Source organism: Molossus molossus, unplaced genomic scaffold, assembly GCF_014108415.1.
Source record: "Molossus molossus isolate mMolMol1 unplaced genomic scaffold, mMolMol1.p scaffold_m16_p_17, whole genome shotgun sequence".
NCBI classification, from domain to species: domain Eukaryota; kingdom Metazoa; phylum Chordata; class Mammalia; order Chiroptera; family Molossidae; genus Molossus; species Molossus molossus.
This window is the reverse complement of record NW_023425352.1, coordinates 21350068-21371675: the sequence shown is the minus strand read 5'-3', so window position 1 is coordinate 21371675 and position 21608 is coordinate 21350068. Positions and strand designations below refer to the sequence as shown.

At 40.2% G+C, this 21608-nt stretch overlaps 1 protein-coding gene across 2 annotated transcripts in view; it reads left to right on the top strand.

The window, feature by feature from the left end:
• Positions 1–21608, top strand: part of CNNM2 (cyclin and CBS domain divalent metal cation transport mediator 2) — a 147256-nt gene that overhangs the window by 109387 nt on the left and 16261 nt on the right. For both annotated transcript variants that reach the window (XM_036265783.1, XM_036265784.1), the window contains exons 2-4: positions 11157–11300; positions 14819–14956; positions 17143–17312. In XM_036265783.1, the coding sequence (XP_036121676.1) occupies positions 11157–11300; positions 14819–14956; positions 17143–17312 (452 nt within the window). The remainder of the gene's footprint in view (positions 1–11156; positions 11301–14818; positions 14957–17142; positions 17313–21608) is intronic.

Below are 21608 nucleotides of genomic sequence, written 5' to 3'. Positions count from 1 at the left end.
TGCTTACCTCGGTTGCAGTTTGTCCCGGGTCCTGGTTGGGTTGTGCGGGTGGCAGCCACTCGATGTGTCCCTTTCATGTCGAAGTTTCTCTCTCTCTCTTCCTCTCTCTCCCGCCCACTTTATCTGAACAAAAAATGGAAAAATGTCCTCGGGTGAGGATACAAAAAAAAAAAGAGTGGGAAAGTGGGGCCCTGGCCGGTTTGGCTCAGTGGTCAGAGCCTCAGCTGGCAGACCAGAGAGTCCTGGGTTTGGTCCCACTAAGGGCACATACCTTGGTTGCAGTTTGTCCCTGGTCCTGTGGGTGGCGACCACTCGATGTGTCTCTCTCACATCTATGTTTCTCTCTCTTCCCCCATCTTTCCCTCCCGCTCTGTCTGAAGGTAAATGCAAAAGTGTCCTCGGGTGAGGATAAATAAATAAATAAGTAAGTAAGAAGAATGGGAAAGTGGGAACAAATTCAGTTTCAATGTTAAGAAACAGCAAATAGAAGCAAGCCTGAGACAGTGAGAGAATTGCTTCCAGGTGCAGCACCGGTCTGGGCTGTGGTAAACCTGCCTGCCTACTCATAGACTCTTGCGGGCTCCATGTACTGTGCCCAGAACTCTGCGGTCTCTTTGGGGGAAGGCATCTGCTTTGCTTCTTCTTTATAAAAAAAAAAAATCCTTTAGAAGCTGAGCATCTTAGTTATGGCCACTTCCTTATTGTCAGAGTGTGAGTGGCCAACAAACAAAACAGCAAAGCCCATTCTTTGAAAGCTGTTATAATCTACTATATCAATAGATTAATTCAAGGTTCTATCCTGGAAATGGTCCTATTAAGAAATATTATCTGTATCAAATAACCCCTACTTTCACCAAAAAGTTAACTTTTTAAGAAACCATGATTCCATATTTCACCCCAGTAAACCTCCTGGTAGACAAGACCTAACAGGAGTAGGTTGTCGATGGCTGAGATGACTCCCACAGGCCTGGAGTGGAGGAGCTGTCTTGTTTGGGAGATTTTGGGCAACCACTTACTTAGCCATTGGAATTTTTGGAAATAGTAAACCTTTTGGTAAAATGGGACTTTTGTCTCCCAGAATAGCAACTGTTATCATCACTTAAAGCCAGTAACTTCTATATACAGCAAGTGCTTCTATATATATACTATGTATTGTTTATATAGGACTATTTTAAGAACTGTGTCACATTTTTCTGGTCTATTTTATGGTGGGAAAATTCAATTGGAAAAAATGCACTTAGCTCTGATGGGGATGGTAAGGTAAAATAAGTACTTAAAAAAACCATGAGGTTTGTTGTTTTCATTTTAGCTTTAAACAGTACAGAAATAGTAAGGTGATAGCTCCCTAAATTTCATTCTATTGCTTCTCCTTAAGCAAATGTAACCATTATACTCATGTTATAATACTAGATCTATCACCATATTCGTCAGTAGAAGTCTGCAGGCATGTATAAGAACTTGTTACAAGAATCTGTGAGAAAATAGCTTTCTGTGTTTGTGTAGTGTGTCTTATAATTAAAAGTTTATTTTTCTTTTTATTTTGCAACTGTTGAATTGAGAGGGAAATGGGTAGAGAAAGGATCTATCTACTATTTTAAAAAATATGTCTTTTTAAATAATTTATTTGAGAAAGAGAGAAACATTGGTGTGAGAGAAACATTGATTGACTGCCTCCCACATGCACCGTGACTGGGGATCGGACTGGAAACTTTCTGATATACAGGACTACCTTCCAGTCGACTGAGCCACCCGGCCAGGGCAGATCTATGTACTATTAAGAGTTATGTGGTGTAGAGACCCAGGCACTCCCAGAGTGGCAGGCCATCCCAGTGGGTTGGGTTAGGGCAGTGAGGGAAGGGGCTGGGGTACTGTGATTCCTGACCTTTCCCTGGAGGAGAGACTCCTTCCTACCTGTTCTGTGGGGAGTAAAACCATGGAGGTTATGATTGGAGAAAATCAGGTTATTTGACTGACTGGACAGTGCAAACATGAGAGCTATATAGAAACTGAAGGATGGAAGTAGGGTGTGTTTGGGCACCAGGTTCTAATGTCCTTTAAGAAGTTTTTTCCTTAATCCAGTTGATGGGAAATGAACACTTTTAAGTGATTATGAGTATGTTGTGGTTTAGTAAATTTTCCTTTGTCTATATAGAAATAAGAAAGAGACTGGAATGTTAGGTATTATCCTAGACTTGGGGGCTAGGAAGTAGTCATCAAGGAATTTGTAATCTAATCAGGGAGACCATTAACCTGTGGTAAATCGAGGTACAGTTGTACAGGTGCAAGTGGTAAGTTGTTGGGTAAGGAGGCAGAAGAACCAGATGATTGCTTTTCATTTCAGAGATTTGAAAGCTACTGTCATCTCATCCCTGTCCAGGTTTCTCTTCTAGCTAAATGTCTGTGTCCTCTCTATTTGTTCCTTATGTGACATCGTTTGCATATCTTAAAGGGTCTTGGTAGTTCTCTCCTCAGTTTGTCTCATAAAATACAGACCTGAACACAACATTCCAGATATGGCTAGATATAGTAGGAGAATTGCTTCCATTGTTCTGAGGTTGTATTGCCACTTAGTCATCATGAGATATGTAGCTGGACCACTGTGTGATCTCCCTATCCATTAGGGACATGCTCTCAACAAATAGGATTCCTATCCCCAACCCCTTCTGTCAGAGAGGCCACAGGTAGACCTGTATTCACCTTAGAACTTGAAATGTGCTTAACCTCTTTGGCCACTTCCTTTACCACTCTGTTCATTATTTCCTGTGCCTGGCTCCCTCTCCAACCTGCCCATTCACCCTGTAGTCCAATGTTTTGTAGTCCTTCCTGGGTGGTGGTTCCCCAGGTGTTCCTGACTGCATGTGTATGTATGTATGCATTCATTCTTCCTTATAAAGGAAGAAAAAAATAGTATGGGGAGAAATGAGGGAGAGAAGAAATAATGATTTCAGAGTTTTAAGCATGGGTGATTGGAAATAGAATGGTATCATTTCCAGAAGTGGGTGCTCAAAGAGGGTGGTGTTGTTTCAGAGAGGAAAATCCAGCTCTGTCCTAATGACAGGCCCTTTCTCCCTGGCTCAGGCTGCCTGGCAGAAGGAGGCCAGTTTGTGTCTCCCTTTAGAAGCAGGAAGGGATGTAGTAGAAATCCTGCTGGACAGAACTTGGGCGTGGCACCTAATGGATAATCCTTAAATTCCTCATCTCTGACCTTTCTCATCTTGAGCATCTTTTTTTTACCCTCACCCGAGGACTTTTTTTTTGCATTTATCTTCAGCTAGGGCAGGAGGGAGAGAGAGAGATAGAAACATCCATGCAAGAGAGACACATTGAGTGGTTGCCACCCACACGACCCCAACTGGGGCCGGGGACAAACTGCAACTGAGGTACGTGCCCTTAGCAGAACCGAACCAGGGCCTCTCTGGTCCACAGGCTGACGCTCTAACCACTGAACCAAACTGGCCAGGGCTCATCTGGAGCATCTTTTGTCACCCAAATCACCTTTCATGACCCTTTGGCTACATTTGATACTTTTGACTTCTTGAAGTACTTTGTTTTGAGGGGAGTTGTTTGTGGGGCTTTTTTTTGTTTGTTTGTTTGGCTTGGCTACCAGTACACCATTCTCCTTTATTCTCTCCTTATCTCACTGTCCAGTCCTGCTCTGTCTCCTTTTTGGTTATATCTCAACTTCCTAACTTGTGAGACATCAGCATGCTCCAGGCTCAGTGCTTAGATTTCTTCTCTCCACACCCACACCCAAGGTGCGCTCATTGGGTTTCTGGCAGTTTTCATCCGTAGCCCACATGTCTCTCATTCTCTTGAATTCTGGGCTTAGGTGTGTAACTGCCTATTTGACATTTCCACTAGGAGGTCTATTTGACATCTCACAATTAACCTGTCTAAAACTGAACTGATTTTTTTCCTTCTGAACAGGTACTTTCCCCAGTCCTCAGTAAATGACTACTCTGTCCTTCCCGTAGCACAGGCCAAAAACCTTAGCATCAGCTCTGACTCTTTCTCTTCTGCCCTACATTCAATCCATCTGCAGAACCTGTTGGGTCTATCTAAATAAATATCCTGAATCCCAGTACTCCTCATCACCTCCACTAGCCCAAGCCACTGTCCCCTTTCACTTGGGTCACTGGAGTGACAACTGGATTTCCCTTTTCCCCAATGACATCTTCTTCCCACTAGTGGCCAAGCCTTTCCCCCCACAGCATCCAGAGTGACCCTTTAAAACTTACTACATGTCAGGTCACTTTTCTGCTCAGAACCTTCTTCCAGTGACTTCCTATCTCAGAATAAAAGCTGAAGTCTTGCCCTGGCCGGTTTGGCTCAGCAGTTAGAGCATCGGCCTGCGGTCCTGAGACACCCGGGTTCGGTTCCCGCTAAGGACACGTACCTCGGTTGCAGTTTGTCCCCGGCCCTGGTTGGTTGTGCGGGTGGCAGCCACTCGATGTGTTCCTTTCGCATCGATGTTTCTCTCTCTCTCTCTGTTCCTCTCTCTCCCTCCCACTCTACCTGAACAAAAAAGGGAAGGATGTCCTCGGGTGAGGATAAAAAAAAAAGCTGAAGTCTTTATACGGTTACAGGCTCTGCTGTCTGCCCCCCCCCATCCCCACCCCCATGTACACCTCATTTCTGCCTTTTCCCTCTTGTTTTCTCTTTTCCAGCCACTCCGGCCTCCTTGCTTTTCTTGATTGTTACCTGTACCTGAAACATCCTACCCAGCCCTTTATCTGTTTCTTGGCTCCTTAATGTCCTTCATTTTTGCTCAAATGTCACTTTATTATTAAATGTAATTCTGCCCCTGGTTTTGTTGTCCACAACAGATTTTACACAGTCTGACAGGTGTTTTTGTTGTTGTTAATTCTCACCTGAGGATATTTTTTCACTTATTTTGTTTTAGATAGAGTGGGAGGGAGGGAGGAAGGAGGAGGAGGAAGACAACAAGGGGGGGGGGGGAGCGATTGAGATTGTCTGCCTCCCAGACAATCCCAACTGGGGCCAGGGATCGAACCGGCAACCAGGTACATGCCCTTGATGGGTAATCGAGCCTATGAGCCTTTGGTTCATGGGCCAATGCTCTAACCACTGAGCAAAATCAGCCAGGGCCACATGCTTTTTTATTGTCTGTTTCCCTTAGTATGTCTTCCCACTAGAGTGTTTCTTGTGAGCCAGTGCTTTGTTTTGTTCCCTGAGGTATGAGCCCACTACAAAGTGGGCATTCAGTAAGTATTTGAATGAATTAATTAATGAATTTGTGTGTCTAGAGTTGAATGAATGAATGTTCAGCCTATAGAAAAGTTTTGTAAGAGTTTATTTGAGCCTAATTTTGAGGATGTGTCCAGAAGCAAAATCTCAGTGGATTGAGAAAATACTCTAGAGAATGGGCAGTTTTGCAGCGTATTTTATACATTAAAATCAAAGAAGACGTAAGGAGGGTCACTTGAAATCCACCGGTAGTAGATAAAGGAGGCAGGAGAGAGCAAAGCGGGGAAATCTCTAGACTTGGATAAAAAGCACAATAGAGAAACACTTCTTTTACCTTGGTGGGTACAGAATAGGTGATAATTAACATTTACAGCACATCGAGGTGGCATTTGAGGAACAAGATAACAATGAGGGTCCATCCCATTTTGTTTTAGTTATGTGGGACCTAAATTTTGACTTACAGAGCATTTTCTTCTTTTTTAAATTTTATTCTTTTACTCAGTTTCTTTCACTTTTTTATTTTTTTATCCTCACTCGAGGACATTTTTTCCATTTTTTGTTCAGATAGAGCAGGAGGGAGAGAGAGGAAGAGAGAGAGAGAGAGAAACATCGATGTGAAGGGACACATCGAGTGGCTGCCACCCACATGACCAACCAGGGCCGGGGACAAACTGCAACCAAGGTATATGCCCTTAGCGGGAACCGAACCCGGGTCTCTCTGAACCGCAGGCCGACGCTCCAACCGCTGAGCCAAACCAGCTAGGGCTTGCTTAGGTTTCTCATTAGTGGATCTTCTGTTTATTTTTTTCTTGCTGTTTGAGTGGTATTGTAAGACCCCATGGATTCTGTTTGTCTTGTGCTCACATATTAGGTCTTTCTGACTACTGCATGGCACTTTTATCAGCACAGCAGTGTCAGGTTCTTCCTAACTCCCTTCTACTTCCTATACCCTCTTTACTTTCTTCCTTGGCTACTTCTCTTAGTCTGCTTACTGTTCCATGGCACTTCATTGACATCAGACTTGTAGAGATACGAATGAGTCCATATTTTCCACAGGCAGTTACAAGTACCTTTTGTCAGCCTGATCACTATCCAGTTGATTAATTCATCAACATACAAATGGTATCTGTCATTCAAATGTGCCAACCTGCTACCATTCTGTGCTGCTTTACCAATCCAGAGAGGATATGCAAATAAACTTTGATTTGGGGAGCAATGGAAGCAGGCAGAGGCAGAAATTTGATCCCAATTTTGCTGTGTATAAATCATTTTAGTTACTTAGTTCATCTTATAATGAAGATATGTTCTAATTACATCTGTGTAAGTGCCCTGCTTTGAGGACATAGCAGTTATAGAAAAGTGATCAATCCAGGTTATCATTTCATATTAACTTGCTTGTGATTCTGAATTTGAATGGAAATGTATCCATAGAACCCCGTACTCTGAAAACAGGCCTGCTTTGGTTCTCTTAGTGATTCCCCTTTTCTCCATTCCTAGGACAGTTCATAGTGACAGGAATATTTTGAGGACTCTTACAGCCAAAAAAGGGCTCTCTCCCAGCCCTGATTGTGACAACAATGTCTACTTTATTTGTTTTGTATACAGTTTATCAAGTTTGTTTAATTTATGTATATGTAAAAGTTTGTTATTTAATGCCCATAATTGCGTATTATACTGATTGCTATATTTTTATTCTTCTCTTTAGAAGTTAAGAATACATTGGTTTATAATCATTTTTAGTTTTTGACTTAGTTTTTTGTTAGTTTCCCCAAAATTGCTTTTCTTTCAGTCCTGACTCAGGGTAAGAAGGGTGCTATTTGAGCTCAGTTTTTAAAATTTCTGTATTGACTACATGTTTACATTTTCCTGTTGATTGCTTTGTTGATGAGAAGATGGAACTCCTGCAGTGCATGGTCTAGTGGGGGATAGGTGCATTGTATTGCCTGTCTCCAAAAGCATGATTAGAGAAGAGGGTTGTCTTTTTTTTTTTCTTTTTTAATTTTTGTTCTGTTTACCAGCAAGAAGGTTCAGAAAACAGGACTTCTCACCAGGAACTCAAAAGCTAAAAGAATGTGGCTCTAGGCAAGATGCAAAAGTTTCAGCATTGGAGGTGGGGGTGTGAAAGGGAGCCCCGAAGAAATTAATTTTCAGTCTAAGAAACCTAACTCACATGAACGGTTCCTCCTGGAGTAAGGCCCTTCCCAGTCAGATCTGTTGGTGCTATAGAGCTGGTATTTCAAGTATGTCCATCTGCATTTAAACGAATTGCTCCAAGACAATCTGATTATGTGGTAGTTACTTTGGTGAGAATAGCGCCTCAGTGGAATGGAAACTTCATTTTGAGTCTAATATTAGACCTTGCTTTGGAAAATTCCTTTTAAATGATCACAAGCTGGGAATAGCAAAAGAATTTAACTTTCGACAGACAGCATTGACCAAGAATTTTTAACTGCTTATGTTTGGGTTCTTGGGAAAGCAGATGTGAGAAACTCACCAGACTGAATTGCCTAGACTAGAATTGACTTGACCCCGATGCGGTGTTTATATCTATTGCTGATAAGTTTTTTTCCTAGTCTCATTTGCTGAAAATATTTTCATTCTTTGAGTGTGAGTATGCTAAGGATGAAAATTGTTAGGATGCCTAATTGTCTAACAATCTAACCTTCTAGGCTTCTAGACATTGTTGCCTCTAAAGGGGTCTGAGCCAAAGCAGGAAAGGGCCAACAAACCTGCAGGACCAAAGGCAGTTTCTGAGTGAGCGCTGGGAACTTGATCAGACCTGACTATCAGGGAATATTTTAGTTTGGCTGGTTGTATCTGACTGAACTTGATCAACTCACAGTTTTAAGTAAACTTTATTTAAGGGACTGCCCTCCCAAACCCTATCCCCCACAAACCCTATCCTGTGATTTAAAAAAACAGTATACATGTTAACTGATCATGAAATTTCTATACTATATCTACTTGACTTACTTTAAGGATGTATTTCAGATGCCTCACATGCCTTGAACTGGGAACATCAATATTGGTGTGAGGGGTGCATCATTTTTTTTTATCCTCACCTGAGGACATTTTTGCATTTATCTTCAGGTAGAGCGAGAGGGAGGGAGGGGGGAAGAGAGAGAGAGAAACATCGATGTCAGCAAGACACATCGACTGGTTGCCACACACACAACCCCAACCGGGTCTGGGGACAAACAACCAAGCTACATGCCCTTAGTGGGAACCAAACCCGGGACTCTGGTCCGCAGGCTGACGCTCTAACCGCTGAGCCAAACTGGGTACAGGGCAGGGGGTACATCTTTTAATCACAGTGCACATTTAATATAGTGGGGTTCTCCCCCCACAATCTGGTAATAAGTTGATGGTAATAAGTTAGGCTTGAGGAAGAATATTGATAAATTAATAGGAGCTATCATTGACTGATCCACCCCCTGGATTCCAGGCACTGCCTTTGCTCTAGGTACCAACATTATCTCTGACATTCACAACAATCCTGTGGGCCTGGTTTTGGAGGTGAGGAGGCTGAGGCTCAGAAAAGTTGGGTAGTTTGCTCGTGATCACACAGCAAGTAATGGCTAATTAACTGGCAGTGCTGGAATTCAAATCCAGGACTGTTCTACTTCAGAGCTTGTGTTCTTTTCTGTGGGTTATACTTTTTGAAATTGAACCTGAGGCCCTGGCTGGGTAGCTCAGTTGGTTAGAGCATCATCCGAATACACTAAGGTTGCAGATTTGATCCCCGGTCAGAGCACATACAAGAATCAACCAATGAGCCCTGGCTGGTTTGGCTCAGCGGTCAGAGCATCGGCCTGTAGACCAAACAGTCGTGGTTTCGATTCTGGTCAAGGGCATGTACCTGGGTTGCAGTTGTGTCCCTGGCCTTGGTTGGGGTCATGTGGGAGGCAGCCTGTCCGTGTGTCTCTCTTACATGATGTCCCCCCACCCCCATCTGAAGATAAATGGTAAAGTATCCTCAGGTGAGGATAAAAAAAAAGAATCAACCAATGAATGCATAAATTAGTGGAACAACAAATTCATGTTTCTTTCTCTCTCCCTCCTCCCTCCCTCTCTAAAATTGGTCAATAAACTAAAAAGAAATTAAACCTGAGAAATTTAAAACATTTACTTATAAATTCATTTAGAAAGGACAATATTAAGTCCATTTCATGTTAACATAAATAACATTGAACTTAAAATCACTATTTTCCAAAACAAAAATATTAAGAAGTGTATTGTTCTACCTTTTTAAATCTATCTCTTTATTATCTAGCTAAACGGAAGGCAACTGGGTTCTATTCTGCATTAGGTCTGTGCAGTAAACTCTTTTAGTTGAAGTGTATGAAGAAAATCTGGCCTCAGACAGATCTGGATCTGGAAAAGGGGGGTCTATTTTAATAACCTTTTTGGGTAATCGTGGATTCTCTTTTTATACTACACCAAAAGTTCATAAGTGATAGTTTTTTGTTTTTTTTTTATTCTCACCCGAGGACATTTTTCCATGTTTTGTTCAGATAGAGTGGGAGGGAGAGAGAGGAAGAGAGAGAGACAAAGAAACATCGACGTGAAAGGAACATATCGAGTGGCTGCCACCCGCAAGACCCAACCAGGGCCGGGGACAAACTGTAACCAAGGTACATGCTCTTAGCGGGAACCAAAGCCGGGTCTCTCCAGACCGCAGGCCAACGCTCTTAACTGCCGAGCCAAACTGGCCAGGGCCATAAGTGATAGTTTCTTAAAGTTTTGTTGCTTTTTCTTAAAGGTTTGTTTGTTTTTTTCCTTTATAGTCTTTTTTCTTCTTCTTTTTTCTTTAAAAGTTTGTTGCAGTGTAGAATCTGAAACTATGCAGTGGACTTTGGGTGCAGTTACATTAAAATCTTTTGGTCTGAAATCTTCCTTATAGAAGAATTCTGAATAATATATTTAAATCCTCACCCACTCCAGGAAGTAGAGTTTAATTTCTACCCCTCACCCCTTTCTGAGGGTAGGCTAGATCTAGTGACTTGCTTCCAAAACATAGAATTAGGGAAGGGAAAAATGAGGACCTTGACAGTGGAGAAACCTGGGTACACCGCCTTAATAACCAGGTGGTGGAGGTGAACATCACCGTGTGTCATGTGGCAGCAAACGCTGCTGCTGTTTTCCTTAACATAACAGGCTCATTTTGTTTATCTTTAGGAAAATGTCTGCCAAATAGGTCTAAATCCCATGGTTTGTCTGGTAGCCATTCTTTCAAGCCAATTGTTTAGTGACAAAAGTGGCTGGAAACAATTGCCTAAGTGCTTTTCCTCAGACCTCATCAGACTCTGAATGCAGCACCGTGTTTTATGCCCTTCCCATTTGTCACCTAGAACATTCAAAGACAGGTACTTCTGGGCAAGATTTAATGACATTAAAAACTTGTTGCTTTATTAAGGATATTCTTAAGAGAAATAAACTTCCCCCTTGTTACTATATGTGGGGGTGGACGATCCAGTGACCACTAGTGCTTCTGGCCACCACTACCTTGATTTGTGCTCAGGCACCATTGATTCAAAACCCAACAGTTTGACCTTGAAGACTTCCTATAAAAGGGTCTTAGGCATCCCTAGGGGTTCCCAGACCACATTTGGAGAACTGTTCTCCTAAAATAAAGTGGCAGCTGCTAAAAGGTCACCCAGAAAGAACTGATATCACTAAGGACCTATTCCATTAGGATACAAATGTTCATGTGGGGGCAGTGTGGTGTGTGTAGAGGGTGATGCTCTTCTGCCTTAATGGGTCTTGCTTTTGATGGCTCACAAACCTCTTCTGTTTGTGGTATTTCCATACCATTTTAAAATGCTAAAATGCAGATTTTGATAATCTGGTATCTGTGTTTGCTGCTGTGTTTTCCATAACCATACCTAAGACTTTATTCAGGAAATTCGGAAAATTACCTCTAAACCTTTGTTTTCTTTTCTTTAAAGGTAAATCTCACCTGGCTATTGTGCAGCGAGTAAACAATGAAGGAGAGGGGGATCCATTTTATGAAGTTCTGGGAATTGTCACCTTAGAAGATGTGATTGAAGAAATCATCAAATCTGAGATTCTAGATGAAACGGATTTATACAGTGAGTAGCTTTGCCTGAGAGTAATTTCCCCAAACCTTTGCTTTTTTGGTCATCTGGTTAGTGAGTCATCTGATATCTCCCCAGTTGTTGCCTCTGTTTTCAGTTGTACACTGTGTGTGTTGGCTGTGCATCCTGTCAGTGTTTCCAGTTGTGCACTGTGTGTGTTGGCTGTGCATCCTGTCAGTGTTTCCAGTTGTGCACTGTGTGTCAACTATGCAGCCTATCAGTGTTTCCAATTGTACACTGTGTGTGTCAGCTGTGCAGCCTGTCAGTGTTTCCAGTTGTGCACTGTGTGTCGGCTGTGCAGCCTGTCAGTGTTTCCAATTGTACACTGTGTGTCAGCTGTGCAGCCTGTCAGTGTTTCCAGTTGTGCACTGTGTGTCGGCTGTGCAGCCTGTCAGTGTTTCCAGTTGTGCACTGTGTGTTGGCTGTGCAGCCTATCAGTGTTTCTAGTTCTGCACTATGTGTGTCAGCTGTGCAGCCAGTGTTTCCAATTGTGCACTGTGTGTCGGCTATACAGCCTGTCAGTGTATTCCAGGCCCTTCACTAGAGGGAGACAAGCAGGAGCAGGTCCTGTAATATTAACTGGCACCGTGAGGTTTTTTTTTAAAAGCCAGCTGCTTCTAACCACTGATCTGGACATTACTTGCCCTGACTAGAAAACTCCATTTTGTACAATTAGGTAAATTATTTTCAGATAAATTTCTGTTTCTACTTAAGATCATAATTCAAGTACTTAAAAAGTGAGGTGGGTTGTTAAATTGGTAGATAGCAACTGTTTAATTTTTCTTGCTCTGATGGATCAGGGTGGAGCTGAGGTTTGCAAGTGTGGTTTTGCTGGGACAGTGATGGTGAGGTGGGGGTATAGGAGGCAGGACAGGGTGGGGTACACAAAAAATGTATTTTCCCCTTCCTCTGCCTTCTTTGGGGGTGAGGTGGGGAGTAGGTTGGATCAGGGGAGGGCTAGGGGAGTATCCACACCTGTTTGTCCAGGAGCAGGCTAGATCCTGGGCTGAGCGTTGAACCTGAATCCTGTTCTGTTTAAGTTCACAACTGGATCGTTGGACTGTGGAGCTTAAACCTTTCCCAGCCTCACTCTTAGCAAAGTTACCCTCTTTCAATAGTTCCATATGCCAAAGATGGCCCAAGGACCAAGATGAATGGGGTCTCAAAGGTGTGATAGAGAAAGAGCACTTGAATGCTGTTTATCCTATTTGGTTTTTGAAACATGATTGGAATGGATCATTCAAATGGCCTGGGGCACTCAGGGCAAAGCCTGCCTTGGTCAAAACAGTGATTTTATTCAGTTTCACCAGAAGGGAATGTCCCTTATTTTAAAACTGAGAAAGTCTTCCATGTACCGTTAAAAGAATAAATTTTACATCTAACTTATGACTTGCTTCAAAAATGTATCTTATTTTTTCCTCATGTCTGTATAGTTTTCTTAAAAACACCAGTGTCTATGTGGTTTTGGCACTTGGAGAGTAGTCAGAGGTCTCATAATAGAGAATATTGTCGTGTGTCTACATTCTTTTTATCGTTCCTCACAGTGACTGTTTAACACCAAGTGTGTGTGTATGTGTGCATTTATCTGTTTCCCCAGGGGTGGTGCTCATCATAAGAAAGATAATTTAGACATTTATGAGATCTTGTGTTTGTACTTTGGGGAGCTTCTTTCAAACCTTAGTAAGACTGACTTCATACAGAAGTGTTGCCTAATGTCACTAATACAAAATGGTGAACATGTGATTTCACATATATTCTTTTTTTTTTATCCTTACCTGAGGACATTTTTTGTTCAGGTAGAGTGGGGGGGGGGGAGAGAAACATCGATGTGAAAGGGGCACATCGAGTGGCTGCCACCCACCCGCACGACCAACCAGGGCTGGGGACAAACTGCAACTGAGGTATGTGCCCTTAGTGGGAACCGAACCCGGTCTCTCTGGACTGCAGGCTGACGCTCTAACCGCTGAGCAAAACCAGCCAGGGCTCACATATATTCTTGATTAAAAAGGTGATCAAGGATGATGACTTTGTCATTAGAAAATTATTTTAAATTTGTGTGTTGATTTATACTGTCTGGTTCTCTAAAGAATTTGAGATAGAAGGAAATAGTAAATTGTGATCATCTTCTCCCCCAGACAAGCCTAATAAACAATCTTTTTGCTTTAGACATAAAATGGTAATGCAAAGACTTTTGATTTGGGGGAGACGAGCAAGCATTTGGGGCCTTGTCTTTAATCTAGTGTTTTTCTTGATCATTATTTTGTCCAGAAAAATACTTGAAAACAGGTTTTGCATTAGACACCTTCTAGATCGGGGGTTGGCAAACTCCAGCCCATGAGTGCCCACTACCTGGTTTGTGTGGCTCACAAGCTAACAATTTTTAAATTGTGAGGGGAAATCAAAAGAATAATTATTTTGTGACATGTGAAAATGATATGAAATTCAAATTTCATGCCTGTGATAAAGTTTTATTGGAACACAGACATTCTAATCCATTCACATATGGCTGCTTTTGCTAAACAGCAGAGTTGAATAGTTTTACAGAGACTGCTTGATCTTTCAGAACCTGAAATGTTTACTGTCTAGTCCTTTACAGAGGAAGTTTGCTAACCTCTGTTCTGGGTCAATTTCTTTATTTTTTCTTGACCTTGAGGATCTTATGGTCTGGGGTAGAAATGAAGCCAACAGATGTTACTTTAAATATATATATATATATATATATATATATATATATACACACACACACACACACACACACATACACACACACACACACACACACACACACACACACACATATATGTTCTTTTTGATTTTTAGAGAGAGAGGAAGGAAGAAGGAGAGAGAGAGACATTGATCTGTTGCCTCCCACATGCACCTCGACCAGTAATTGAACCGGAGACCTTTCAGGGCATGGGACGAAGCTCAACCAACTGAGACACACTGGTCAGGGTTGCAGATGCTATTATTGAAGAGCTGTTCTATGAAAGTATTTTTGTTTGTTTCTTAAGAGATTTTGCTTGTGTGTTTGTTTTTTCTTTCAGCACAGGCTAGGAGCCCCTTAAAGGCAGGGACACACTTCCCTTGTCTCTTTAGCCACAGTGATTGTTCTTCACTGTGGTGTGGTGACATTGAGGAACAGGAGACTCTGTGTGCATTCCAGGCTACATCCTCGGTTGCTGTGTGGTTGTATAGGTTCTGTGAGGGGAGGGTTTTTTCCGAAGCTGCCCAATAATGTACTTGCAAGGGCTCTAAAGATCTTCATGAGGTATATTTATACTTGCTACTAATTAGGTTGCTTGTTATTTACTTTGGATTGTGTTACAATTATGCAGCACTGATTTGATGAGGATTCTTTCTTCCTCTTTCCATGTGGTATTTGTACATAGAGTGCTCACAATCTGGAGAGCGAGTCTGGTCTTTCCAGTATATTTAGTTATTTTCATTCAAAAAGAGCCCTGATCTAGTGAAATGCATTTCCTTACATTTTTTTTTTTTTATTCTTTCCTCAGCGGATAACAGAACGAAAAAGAAAGTGGCCCATCGTGAAAGAAAGCAAGATTTTTCTGCCTTTAAGCAGACAGACAGCGAGATGAAGGTTAAAATATCACCACAGCTTCTCTTGGCCATGCACCGTTTCCTAGCAACAGGCAAGTGCAGCTTATCACAGTTTGAAATCTCTACCAACCCTGGAGCCTGTTTCTCACCCACCACTGACTGGGGTGGGCTGGGGGTGGAGACTGGGAACTGGGGTGAAAAGTAATGCCACTTTTGTGTTTTTTTTTTGTTTTGTTTTGTTTTGTTTTAGTTTTGTTTTTTTCTTTTTAAATTCTCTCCTCTCCTATGTTCAGTGTCGGCATGAACTCTCTGAGACATTTACCAGGGGTGGACCAGTAACTTAAAATTGGTCTGAAAGGTAAGGATGAATGTCAGTGCCACACTGCATGTGAACAGTAGACCAGGTCATCTGCTTCCAGCTAAGTCCATAGGAGAGCCACCTGGCGGAGTAGGCTACCAGTGCGAGCCAGACCCCACCTCACTGTGTGCTGGATGGTTGAGTAGTTCCCACTTCACCTTGCCTTGGAGGAACAGTGGATATCAGTGATAACACAGGTGCTATGGTTGCAGAGAAGAAAAATAGATTTTCAAAATTAAATACCTTTCATGATTTCTAAGAACCTTGACATGGATTTCTTGATGGCCTCTTCAAATAAGATTATTAAATTGGGCCCATTCTAGAAGGCAGGTGTGCACATTATTAAACCCACCAACCCATCTGGCACTGACTGCTCCAGGGAGGTCAAGGTTGAATGGACTTAAGAGACTGACTAACTCTTCACACATCCCCAGTGGCTCTCTAGGTGAAGGGTGAGTTATGTTGGACAGGGGAAGTGTGAGAAAATCTGAAAGTACCCAGTGACCTGTAGAAGATACCTGTGTCCAAGATTCAATACCTTTCAACTTTGTGCAGTGTATTTAAAATATTTTGCAAAGAAGGCCAAGAGCAGCCACATGATGGGATGTTATACACACTTCAAAATCATGTTTTCAGATCATGGAAATACTCACAATATAATATTTGCAACATGGGAAAATACTCATAATTTAATGTAAAATGAGAAAAAAACAGGATATAAAATTGTGTGTATGGGAAGGTTATAGTTGTGTTTTTGTATACACACACACACACACACACACACACACACACACACTCCTAGGCAAGGTACTGGAAAGAAATGCTCATCACCAAGTACTCAGAGTGGTTACAAGTGGTTGATTTATAGGTACTTTTTTATTGTCCTCTTTATCTTTTTCTGTATTTTTCAAAATTTCTTCAATGTACTGTCTTATTTTGTTAGTTCAAAAAAGCACAGAAGCTAATACAGAATTTATATTTTTCCTACATAATTAAAATTTTTTTTAAACTTATAAACAGTATCTTTAACTTGCTTATTCTTTCTCTAATTGTGATATTCTTTATCATTTAAAAACCACAATTTAAAACTAAGTGTTATCTTACTCTGCCTCTGAGATACTATAAAGTCCAGTTTCAGTATCGCACCCTTAAATCAGTAATTTTGGCTTTTATTTTAAATAAAATGGTATGGCCCTGGCCGGTTTGGCTCAGCAGTTGGAGCATCAGCCTGCGGACCAGAGAGTCCCAGGTTCAGTTCCTGCTAGGCTCTAGCAGCTAGGGGCACGTACCAAAAATAAATAAATAAATAAATAAATAAATAAATAAATAAATAAATAAAATGGTATCTTTATACATATAGACCAACATACCTTTTTTTAATTAGCAAGTTGGAGTGCATGTTGATTTGTGCACGTGCCTTGCTTTTATTCCGAATCTCTTTGTGTTCCTTGTCCCAGACTTCCTCAGGGCAGTAGAATAGGAGAGTGAGAATGAGAAGTGGGCACTGTGTTGTCCGCCTCGTACTAACCCACACCTACATGCTTCCTGACCGCTGCTGCCTCCTTTGGCTGTTGTTGGACAGTCAGACTATTGTGGCTGTTGAAGGGCATCCTGACAGTCAAGGAGCCTGCTTCTGGTTGATTGTCATTTGTATCAGTCAGAAAATTAGGGTGTTTTTATAAGAACTGAAACCAATGATATGTTGAAAAGGAAGAATTTTAAAGGAACAAATATGAAAATTCAGCATTTTCTAATTTCTCCCAGGTAATCTGCCCTCAGTGGATCACCAAATGGAAGTCCCGTTAATCCATATTATATCACTTTGATTCTAAATATTCTTATTATCTAAACACCTTAATCACTAGCATAATTTTTTCCATCTATTTGAAGTGTAATGTCAAGTTGTGTTTATATCTATAGAAGTAGAAGCATTTAGCCCATCCCAGATGTCAGAGAAGATCCTTCTAAGGCTGCTAAAGCACCCCAATGTCATCCAGGAACTGAAGTATGATGAGAAGAACAAGAAAGCCCCAGAATACTACCTCTACCAGCGAAACAAACCTGTAGACTACTTCGTTCTCATTTTGCAGGTCAGAAGAATTATTCAGTAGTTGTTTGATCTTATTCAGTACCCATCCTTCAAGTTCTGAGATTTGGTATAGGTGAATGGGTGTTAGGTTTTACATACTTAACTTCTGGGGTAGCCATGTACGTGGGAGAATTTCATCTCCCTGTAAAGCAATGTCATTAGTTACTTTAGTTTTCAATACTGAAGGGTACTTAATTCCAATACTGAGGCCCTGGGTCAAATGAAGAATGATGAATTCAGTTGTGAGTATTTTTTTTACTTTGTGGGGAATTACTTGTATGTACATTTCTAAATCTTGGCTGGGCATTTGAAATTTAAGTGTCTAGAGTTCCCTGAGTCCTCTTTTTATTCTTATTTTTTCCCATCCCTTCATTAGGATTTTGTCTTATAGCTTCTTTGGAGGTATCTTACTATCTCTTCCCTTAACACCATAAAAATAGTCCATTTATTATTGTTTTTATTCCTGATTACTAATCAGACTGTGTTTTACAGAGGAAATAGTATCATGATCACAGACTCTTATGGCAATGGTAACGATTCCTTCTCACTATAACATAATCCACTATGTAAGGTGGGGAGGTTGAGCCAGTCTGAACCCTCCTTGGGCCTTTGATACTTGAGTTATCAGGAGGCCCTCATAATACCACAGTTTGACTTAGTAGAACACTGTCCTTGGCATGGAGACCAAGATGAACATTACGGTGAATACAGTGCTAGTGTTATTCACTTCTCATAGCCCTTTATTGAAAAATTACTTGATAGGAAATGTTGAGTTTATTTCAATACAAGAATACCAGCCCCTGAAGCATTCTCATATGTCTTGCTTACTTCCAAGATATGAAGTGGAGGTATTATTATAAGAGTGTAATCAGTATTTGGTAGGCCCTAAATTTACATTATTCCAGTAGAGTCCCAATTATCTAAATGAGTTAAGAAAGTTCTCTTTATTTGAGACTAACTCTTATCAGATATCTAGGTGTCAGAAACTCTGGAAAGTGTTGTGTTCATGTCCTGTGTTTGGACAGTATTGTGGCATCTGGAAGCAGAATTGAGGAGCCGTAGAAAAATCTGTGGGTTAACTGGTTCCATGCCACTTGGATACAGCCTTTCTCGGTTACTTATGCTGGCAGTGTTTTCTAATTCAAACCTGATTCTTCTACTAACCTAGGTTTCATTCAATACTGAACTGTGTTTCTCCTTTATGGGAGATGAACAAGCTCGAAACCCTTAGGGGGCTATGGGGAATTCATTGCAGCGAGGAAATAAATATTCATGTTTCTCATAAAAGCTAGATGTGAGTATTCCTTAAACCGAGAGAAACTTTGAATTGCATTAAAAATGGTTATTTAGGACAATGTCAAGGATTGGCATTGTCAATTTTTATATAATTAGCGTTTATGAAGTTGTGATCAGTAATGCTCTGTTGGTCTATAAAAAAGCCATTTCCTAGCTGATGAGTCTAAAAAGAGACTTTATGGAAGAGGGAATTCATGATCCCTGTCCATTTACAAATAAATCTTCTGATATAAAGATATTTTTGGCAAGATATTTATGTATATGTACCTACATTGGAATACCTATGTCATGTTTATATTTATATAAATGTGACAAATTTTCTGTGAACTGTTGAACTGGTGATGTCATGAGGTTTTATAAATAGTGTAAGTGCTGGATTAAAAGGATCTGTGGAGGTGTTTAAATGATAGCTTGGTTAAAATAATGTTCTTGCAGGCCAGCCAATTACCTGAGGTACCCAGAGTTTAACAAAATGAAATGCCCTGTTAGTCTAGCATAGCTCTCAGCATTTACAAAGCATGTTCTACCCTAAAACATCAATTATAAATATAAATGCAGGCTATAGAGCATGTCCCACTGCATTTCAAGGGCATTAACTCAGAAGACAGCAGCGGTATCTGCCTTCCCTTCCTGGCCCTAGTGCTGAAGAGCTGCCCTCTTCTGCGCACACTAGATCAAAACACTTTAGTAATCAATGTTTGGAATATAATTATAAATAGAAACACATTGCTTTGAGTTTAAACTGTAGATGAAATAAAGTCTGGTTTACTCAAAGCAAATGATTTAAGTAAACTTAATTAAAAGAATATAAGTTACTGGGCACATATCTCCTACTTCATATGTATTAAAGGCTACAACTTAAGTTTTATCTGAAAAAGGAGATATTTAAAAAACTAAAATGTATTGAGGAATCCATTAGGGCAGTGATACAAGCACAATAAATAGTGAAAGAAAACTATTGGCTCTGCATGCCTTAAATAATGTAACAAAGTACATACATAAAAATAGAAATGGACAGGAATATAATTTTGGTGGAAAATGTTTTTCAACCTCCATAAAAGAGCAAACAACCCGGCTGGTGTGGCTTAGTGAATTGAGTGTCCTCCCATGGACTGAGGTGCTGGTTTGATTCCTGGTCTGGGCACATGCCATGCCAGGATTTTGGGCTTGATCTCCAGTAGGGGGCATGCAGGAGGCAGCCAGTTGATGTTTCTCTTTCATATCAATGTTTCTAGCTCTCTCTCCCTTCCTCTTTTTCTAAAAAAAAAATTAATAAAAACATATTTTTTTAAAAAGAGCAAACACACCAAGTAAAAACATTAGTTTTGAAGTCAATGAGTAATAAAATTAAATTAACAGAAATTTGGAGAAAAATAAATGTAAAGCCAGAGGAAAAAACTTTTTTTACTAAAAAGTTTTACGCGACTCATAAAAGTGATCATTTACTATTATGTCACATGGAAGTTCAAGTAAATTCATAAGGATAGAAACTTCTTAAAACCACATGCATAGATCATACGAAAGTAAAATTAGACATAAAATCCATAACTGAAACATACTAAGCCATTTTAAACTTGTGATTAATTCTCTTACTAAGGTTTTAATGTAAAGCACAGAAGAGTATATAATATGCTCTCATCTGTGTGAAAAAGCTGCATTTTTCATTTTACACACACATGCATATGAAATATTTCTAGAAAGTTACTCAAGAAACTGATAACAGCCCTGGCTGGTTTGGCTCAGTGGTTGGAGCGTCAGCCTGTGGACCAGAGAGTCCCGGGTTCGATTCCCGCTAGGGGCACATGCCAAAAATTAAAAAAAAATAAAAATAAAAGAAACTGGTAACAGCAGTTGACTTTAAGTACTGAGAATAGGGTGAAAGAGAGACTTATCTCTTCTTAGAATTTGAATTTCTTCCGACTTGCATGTCCTACTTATTTAAATAAATAATCGTTAAAAATAGCATTAGTTGCAAACTAAAAACCCTAAATAGCACCTGCATTAGGGAGAAAATGTGTAGAATGTCATAAAATATGTAGGAGATCATAAAAAACTATTAATGTTAACACCATATGTGCTGTATGTCAAAGTTTTAAGAAATTGTATTCCTCTAAGTACTTAGTAAAAAAAAGTAGATGTCTATGATTGTCTAGAAAAAGAGCAAATCAACAAACCAAAAAAGAACAAATTAAGTAATAAAGATCATCATGAAAATTTTTAAATGAAAAAGCCTTACAACCCATAAAAACATCAATATTGGTTCCTTAAAAGATTAACAAAATTATTATTCTGTTGACATAATTAATGTGATAAAGGTAAAAATCCAAAATGAGCCGCCCCCCCCCCCCCCAAAAAAAACAGAATCAAAGAAATCTCTTGGGGAAAAAAAATTGAAACTTGAATCGAAACTCAATTTTTATATTATACAAATAGAACAAGATGGTACAATAGTCAAATGCATTCTTTAAGAACAATATGGGCTTAATCTAAAGTCTGATACTATTGGCCAATCTCACTTGTCAACAGTGGTGGTAATTCCTGAATTAAAAGGGAGCAGTTAGAGAACAACATACCCAGAGAGTTATTTACTATGACTGACTGAATTTAAGTTAATTTTAGGAATGCGGGGTTAGTTAATATAAGGACAACAAAACCCAAATATGCTACGTTAATTAGGAGAGTAGAAAGCAAAAGTACTCCCATGCTCATATCAATACATAGAAAGGCAACTGACAAAAATTAAGCATCCATTCTTGATTTTGGACAACAAACAAAATCTTCATAAAAATTCATGATGAACCATGAATAAAAAAGACCAAATGCTGTAAAACCAACCATCTTCCTAAACTGGCACCCCCCTTTTAGGAATACATACATACAATCTCCCATACATATGTATCTAAAGAAATCATTGTTTTATATGGCTATCTATGTAAAGATATTTATAGCAAATCTATTTATTATAAAATAATGGAAACAGTCCATAGGTCTAAGCTAATCA